Below are 8,264 nucleotides of genomic sequence, written 5' to 3'. Positions count from 1 at the left end.
AATTCAAGAACAGAACAGAATAGAATTTTATAGAATAGAATAGAATAGAATATGAAATTGTCAGTAAAATGGTAATACAAATAGTAAATTATAGAATAGAATAGAATAGAATATGGAAATGACAGGAATATGCCAATTGCATATATGAAATAATAGAATAGAATGGAATGGAATGGAATGGAATAGAATGGAATGGAATAGAATAGAATAGAATAGAATAGAATAGAATAGAATAGAATAGAATAGAATAGAATAGAATAGAATAGAATAGAATAGATGGAAGTCAAGTTTCCCCCATGACTAGCACTTGATTTATACAATATCTCCACAATATTTTTTGGTTCTCCTTAGGTAAGCCCATGCAAACCTTTTTTTGTTTACAAAGGATTGTCCTGAAAAGGTGAAAAGGACATGCTGGGTTACTTCCTCGGCGATAATGCGGTTAACAGCTAGCTCTACTTGGCACAGTTCAGAACGGATGGCTCAGCTAATCGGCAGGGCTGTGCACAGCAGGACTAGGCCAAATCCACTGGCAGAGTGTTATTCCTTTTCCTTGTCCTTTCTCACCATGATGTGAAATTTGTTCATTCACTAAACAATTCTGTAGACTATCTTTAAAAAAATTGACATGTCAGATGTCCGATTTGCATTTGAAGACGTTTCAGGTAAAACTGATCCATTTCCTCCAAGAGGATTAGTCTCAGGCAGATTATCTTGGCTCCCTCTCTTAATGCTAAAGCTAGGGAGCATATGGGTGTTTGCTAACCACCTGTCTACCTACTGAGGGGACATCAGACGGACAGACACAGGGATACAGGAAGAAGACTGCAATGATTGGGCTGGATGTCTATCTATATCCAGATGGTCTTAGGGTTGCTTCACCAGAAGATACAGAGAAGTGGGAATCAGAGAGGGAAATGTATGAGCCGAATGTGCGCCTCTTTGTGGCTCTGTTCTCATACAACCCTGCAGTGATGTCACCAAACCCTGAAACAATGGAGGAGGAACTGCCTTTTCAACAAGGACAGATCATTAAAGTAAAGATGATGTTTTCTTCTTCTCAGTTGTTCTTTTATCTCAATTCACAATCAGTCGCAATGCATCATCTTCAGATCATTTGTGTTCTGCTTCGCTCATGTTGTGTTGGGAAGCCTCAGAGTCAGTGTGGGATATGTTCTCTTGTAGGTATATGGAGATAAAGATGCTGATGGCTTTTATAGTGGGGAGACTGGTGGTCGCTTTGGTTTTGTGCCAAGCAACATGGTATCTGAGATTCCTGTGGAAGACGGAGAGCTTAAATGTAATCTGTTCCAGCAGGGGTTTTTACCAGAGGAGACGCCTTCTATAGGCAAGTATTTTTTATCTTTCTTTTTTATTTGATAAAACTATCCATGCAATTAATACATTATTAAAAGTATTAAACTATTATGGAGTTATTGATTGATTCATGGCTTCTTTGTGATATTAATATTAGCACCCAGTGATACTTCTAGTGTGGCGGATGGGAAGGTCCACAGGATGGTGGCCATTTTTGATTATGACCCTTGGGAAAGTTCTCCAAACTTGGACATTGAGGTGATTAATAAATATTATAATTTCTGTGTGTGCGTGCGTGTGTGTGTGTGCGTGCGTGCGTGCGTGCGTTCGTGCGTGCGTGTGTGTGTGTGTGTGTGTGTGTGTGTGTGTGGTTCCGGTAAACCTAACATTATGGGGACAAAATGTCCCCACAAAGATGGCAATATCCGAAATCCATGTCCTTGTGGAGCCATTTTTTGGTTCCCAGCTTATAAATATGAAATTGAAATTTGAAAAGAAAAAGAAAAAAAATCCAGAAAGTTTTCTGTGATGGGTTTAATGATAGATTATACAGTTTGTACAACATTATTATGTCTATATGGAAAGTCCCCATTAAACATGGAGTGTGTGTGTGTGTGTGTGTGTGCGTGCGTGTGTGTGTGTGTGTGTGTGTGTGTGTGTGTGTGTGTGTGTGTGTGTGTGTGTGTGTGTGTGCGTGCATGCGTGCGTGTGTGTGTGTGCGTGCGTGCGTGCGTGCGTGTGTGTGTGTGTGCGTGCGTGCGTGTGATTTATTTAAAAAAAATTACATTTATAAAAACTAGTTAATAGTAATTTTAATTATAAAATGAATAGTTAATAATTAAAATATTTACCTTTTGAAATTATTATTAAACGAATAAGTTTTTATATTAAAATATTTTAACTTTTATAAAATAATTATTATATATTATTGCGATTATTTGATTAAAAAAATGAAAATATTATATCAATATAACAAGTCTGGAATATTATTTATGGTCCAATTCTCTAGTTGTTATTATAGGATATTGGCTGTTTATTAGTAGGCTACTTATAAAGCACATATTAATCATATTCTACAAATAGCAGTAATTAGAAGTTTATTGTGTCAGAAAGGTCATAGTTAATAGTTAGTTAATAGTGAGGACCATAATCTAAAGTGTGACCTTAATTATTTATCAAATGATAATCAAGACATAAATTATACATCCAGCAACATCCTATTTATTGATAACTTATTTAATGAAATACCAAAAATGTGGTAAAATATCAAATATAATTTTAAATCTGTGTATTTTGGTTGTTTACTTCTTAAGGATGAGCTTCCCTTTCGTGCTGGAGACATTATATATGTTTTTGGGGAAATGGACAATGATGGATTTTATTATGTAAGTATAACAACTCTGTCTATATACCATGCATGCATTTTTTTGGTAAAGGCCATGCGTTAAAGAGTGAATGTTTTATTGATCCAGGGGGATCTACATGGTTATCGAGGTCTTGTGCCATCAAACTTCTTGCAACCACTGCCTTGGGATTAAAAGAAATGAGCAATCATAAATCAAGAACAGAAGAGTGACCTCAGATTACTGAATTCAGCTCCAACTCCATTCTTGCTTTTTGTCTGGTCATTTTTTTATATAAAGTGTCTTTGTTCCTGTAATGTACTGTACATGACACTACACCCCCCCCCCCCCCCCCCCACCCCTATTGCACTCGACCTTCTCTCTACATATTCACTAACTTTAGCTCAAGTACGTACATTAAAGGGAATTCAATTCTGTATAATACAAGAGCTTTTGGAAGCAGCTAGTGTATTATAGCCTTAAATAACTGATAATGGCAGTTTAATAATTATCGTTTTTTTTACTTTATAAGTAAGTGTCTTCTTTATATGATTTAAGCTATTTTTTTGTAATGTCATAGCCTACGTCTATGTGTTATTTTAACAACTCCGCACTCTGTTTTTCACACATATTTGCAGTTTAATTTCCCCATTTCATAATTTATTCAATATACAAGTTAATGTGCATAGATGAACACTTAAAAAAAAACAAAAAAAAAACAGGCGCATTACAATCAGCAATAAAACACATTCTTAATAAATATTTCATAGATGGGACATTTATATTCAGCATCTTTGGTGCTCCATCGCAGCCAACAGTACACTCATCCATAAAGTAGGAAACACTACACCGTGTAAAGACCTTTAGTAGTGCTGTCTACTTTATGAGTGACTGCACTGTACCTCTGAAGTTCCCGCCTCGTCTCTTAGTCGTCCAATCGCTACATTGCATGCTTCCTCTTATCTCCATGTGCTCCAAATGTTCATTTTACAGCTATTTGTTAAACCTGTAAGAAATTAAATCAAACAAATGTATTTAAATAAGTCAATGTTAAACATAAATCATGTTTAAACGTGGTTGGATGTTCAGCTGCATCAAGTTCATATTTCATAGTGAGTCACTGTAAACCATAAAGGAGTTTAGAATCATTTTTATTGCCTATATATAGTGCTATAGCAGGTAAAAATGCAATATTACATGTAAAAATGAACTAATCTAAAAACAGGATCATGTATAATACATCCAGTTTTGCTGCGTATTAAGAATTTAATGTGAAGTCTGAACCTTTGAAATTGACTATTTTGGTATTTCTATTTAAACCTACTTGTAAAAAATAAATGTGTATAAAGATAAAAAATGGGTGTGTATTTATTTCAATTGTTTGTTTTTTTAAGTTGTAACAAATTCACTTAACTCTATTCACAATCACGTTGAGCAGTTTACCATCTTATATAATTTAACCTAAGTTTATAAAAACAAATAAACTGTATATTTATCCAATATTTTAGAATAAACCGAAGAGCAGTGACTTACCAGTTCTCTGCCTACTTGATCCCGGAAACAACAGAGAAAAGAGAAAGAAGTTGTCGCCTTTTAACACTTTTTAGGCCACATGGTGCAAACCACAGGAAGAGGCCCTGCAGTCGCTGTCTTAAAGAAGCACAAATCCGCACGCCTATTGGACTACAGCGAGTTTCGTTCGAAGACAGACTCAAACGAATTCCTTTTAAGGGCATTTTAAGCGATAAAAGTCAGATCAGAAATGACAGAATAAACCCTGTGGTCTTTGGCATATATCAAAATCACACAAAGAAATAAAGAGGAAGTCTAGTAAACATGTGATCAGATTGCACCAGGCTTCCACATAGTCTGACTTTGCATCTTTAAAGCTACACTATTCTATTTTCAGCTTAAATAACAGCTGTGTTGGTCTGTGAGAAAGTATCGTCAATGGAAGATGTGCGTGTTTTGTTTTAGTTATACTCAATAGCTTCACAATTGCTTAAATATAGGAAGCATAATCTTGCTTGCAGCTCTTGCTGAGGGGGAGGGGTGCTTGTTGTGCAAAACCACACTGTTTCATCAGCATATTACATATAGCTACTTTGAGTTTGAGTGGAATATGAGGGTGCAAGGATGCGTCATATAAATGTCATATGAGAGTCATTTAAAATGATGGCGTGCTAATTTTACATTGCTTTATGGTGAGATGCTGATAAAAGTGAAACAGTTATAACCTGTTGAAATATTGTAAACGTAGTTAAGATATCGAATCATATGTAAATCAAAATGTAATACGAGATGAGTCACTCTTTCTTCGGGTGTCATTTTCCTCAGATGCTGGAATTGAAAGACTCTTTGTCCCAGACTCCCCTGAGTATGTACTTTGATAAACAGGAGGCCGCTCGCCCAGTTCCCTGAACATGATGTACACGCGATGGACTTGGTTGTCTAGACAACCCAAACCTCAAACTCTCGTTTGACACGCACAGAAGGAAGTGGGGGATGTGCAGACACTTCTCTATGATGTACAATGATAATGTACCTAGTGTTGTAGAAACAGTTTTTACAGACTTCCCATGAAATGTAACCGAGTGATTCTTCAAATGGGCAGTTTGGGCTATGGGCTTTTAGAAAGTAAACATTAAACTTTTCACATTTGCACTATTTAATTTGTTTAAAGGGTTAATTCACCCAAAAAAGAAAATGCTGTCAGTAATTACTCACCCTCGTGTCGTTCCAAACCCGTAAGACTTTTGTTCATCTTTGAAACACAAATGGGGACATTTTTTATGAAATCTGAGAGATTTCTGTCCCAACATTTGAAAGCAACACAACTAGCCTACTACTTTGATGCTCAAAAAAGTTCATAAAAGTTCATAAAGAGATCATAAAACTAATACATATGAATTGAGCGGTTTTGTACAACATTTCTGAAGAGACTTGATGACTTTATATGATGAACAGTTTTAATTTAGGCTTTTATTCACACATAAACATCCATCTAGGCACACATAAGATATGGTAAACGGAAGCTCAAGCATGTTCGTTTGACGTGCGAGAAACAATGAGGTTCATTCTTGTGTTAAGCAGCATGTTTGAGCCACGGCTCTGGTTTGAGCTTCCTCAAGAACCAATGAGGTTTGTTCTCGCACTTCAAGCAAGTTCGGTTGAGCTTCTGTTTCGCTGATCAATGATGTGAATAAAATCCTAAATTAAACAAGGGTGTGTAATCCATCAGCCGGAAACTGAAGCTTCCCTTGGGGGCCGCCATTGTAGCAGAACATCACCTGCTATAGCATTCCATTGACTCCCATTCATTTTGGCATCACTTTGACAGCGAATAACTTTACATCTGAGGCGTTTAAAGACTCCATTTGTCCATTATTTATTTCTAAAGAAACACAACAATGTATTAAAGGCTCCATTACTTTGTATCTTACGTTATGGCCCGTAGAAGCCGGTTTTGTAAAAATAGGCTAATGATTGCCTCTCTGTCGCACAGTCGAGAAATTACCATATAGACAGGCGGAGAAGCTCTCAAGCAATCGGGGGGACGTGGAGGCATAAAGTCCGATAAAGTCAAGGGAGAAGCCCACAGAGAGTGATAAAGTTGATCCTGCTGCTAGCTCATGGACAGCTAATGCTCACACTCTCCGTCTCTGTGAGATTCGGAAGGGAATGATTCAGATTTCTCTCGGCACAGCTACTAGAAGACTTACAGCTGTCAGACAGGTTGCTCACGTCACATCTACGTCGTCAAGCTCAGTTTGAGGCTGCGCAGTTCGCCCAGCCATCAGGGAGTGCTTCTAATTGGCTTCAATTTTCTCTGTTGAAATCTATGGGGACACTGTGTTCATTTCTTTTACTGTCTATGCAATTAAATGTGTTCATCAAGTCTCTTCAGAAAATTTGTACTAAACCACTCGGTTCACATTGATTAGTTTTACAATCTATTTATTAACTTTTTAAAATGTCAAAGTAGTTGTAGCTGTCAATGAAAGGACAGAAATCCCTTTTCTTTTTACGATGAAATTTTATTATATTTTATGATTTTTACATCTTGTCTGCATGGGACAAGGGTAAAACTATAAAATTTACACATAAAACCTATTCAAACGTAGTAAAAAATAAATGATGGCGTGAGTAAAAGTTTATAAGACAGTTCATGTGTTATGTGTGACCTTAATATAACAAAAATAGAGCTGTAATATAAAGATCTGTTAGTAATAAAAAGTAAAACCTGTGACATTAAAGTGCCCGAAGCTGCAAAGACAGCCTATAGGTAAATTATTTCATAACATTTGCAGCAGTTTGCGCGTGTGTGTGTGTGTGTGTGTGTGTGTGTGTGTGTGTGTGTGTGGGGGGGGGGGGGGGGGGGGGGGGGGGGAATACACTAGCATCAGAGCTTAAAAAACCTGAAGGTTGAATCTAAAGGTCAAACCTAGAGGACGTTGTTTGCCTCTCTTTTATCAGACACACACACACACACAAATCACGAATGGATCCATTATCAACTCCACCATGAACTTTATAGTGTCTTACAGTGTTTTACAGCTGTTTCAATGCTTGTCTTGTAAAATGTATTCTCACTGTTCAAGCAGGAGGCGTTGAACTTGAGCTTATACATCTATTTCTGTACAATACTGGATTAACTCCGGAAATAAACACCACAGTGTAGATAGCGTCTTTAAACTAACTGCGTGAAAGATGGGTATTATCCAGACAGGTTTAGATTAGGGTTAATTCAATTATCTTCTTTGTCTTAATATGTAAAACAATCTAGGCTTCATCATTTAGAGACATTAAAGTTACATTTAAGATTTCCGACCTTTTTAATGCATATATACCAACCAATGACTTCAGACGTGTCAAATAGCCTAAACGTATTGGTCAAGACATTGTCGTTCATTAAACAATTAAACAATCCAACAGAAACATTTTAGGTTACACTTTATTTTTAAGGTTTCTGTGTTACAGTGTAATTATGCATTTAAGTAACTTGGGTTAGAGTTTGGAATAGTGGTTGGTTTTGGGTTATTTGTCTGTAATTATGCATAATTACAGTTACAGTAACTACATGTAACAGCTGTAACAATAACAAGAACACTGTAAAAAAAAAGTGTTACCGTTACCAAGTTTTACATCACTATTACTAGTATTTTTTTAAGTTACGAGTCCGGAAAAAAAAGTTGAATGACCGCAGGTTGTCTATTTTATAATCACCACTAGATGGCGTAACTATGTAAATATCAGAGACTGTAACTGCCAATATGGGTTATGTTCTATTCAAAACAACCTTTACATTATGCTTTATGCATCAAAACTCTTATTAATACACTCTCAGAAAAAAAAAGTCACTCTGTAAAAAGGTTCAAATGTGTAACTCTGAGGCTAATATGCACTCTTTAAGTACAAAGGTGTATCTTTTGAAAGCCGCACCAGTGACAGCTTTTGTAAAAAAAATTCTTTGAGTGTACTTGCAACAGTTAATAAATGTAGCCTAACATTCTTCTTTTGTTCTCATTCATTTCATTTTACTGTTGTCATGTTTGCTTACTGCTCCAAGAGTGTGAAACCACATTATCCATTAATTAGTGATAA

The 8,264-nt window shown here is 36.2% G+C and overlaps 1 protein-coding gene across 1 annotated transcript; it reads left to right on the top strand.

The window, feature by feature from the left end:
- Window positions 1-466: 466 nt before the first annotated feature.
- LOC306997933 (RIMS-binding protein 2) lies at window positions 467-4,005 on the top strand. The gene is made up of 5 exons (XM_079611541.1): window positions 467-1,037; window positions 1,186-1,348; window positions 1,475-1,575; window positions 2,631-2,702; window positions 2,790-4,005. The coding sequence occupies exons 1-5, from the start codon at window positions 831-833 to the stop codon at window positions 2,853-2,855; spliced, it is 609 nt and encodes a 202-aa protein (XP_079467667.1). The 5' UTR covers window positions 467-830; the 3' UTR covers window positions 2,856-4,005.
- The last annotated feature ends 4,259 nt before the right edge of the window (window positions 4,006-8,264 follow it).

The sequence above is a fragment of the Phoxinus phoxinus genome (genome assembly GCF_949152265.1).
Source record: "Phoxinus phoxinus genome assembly, chromosome: 4".
Taxonomy (NCBI): domain Eukaryota; kingdom Metazoa; phylum Chordata; class Actinopteri; order Cypriniformes; family Leuciscidae; genus Phoxinus; species Phoxinus phoxinus.
Note: the sequence above shows the minus strand (reverse complement) of the source record. Positions and strands in the feature narration are given on the sequence as shown.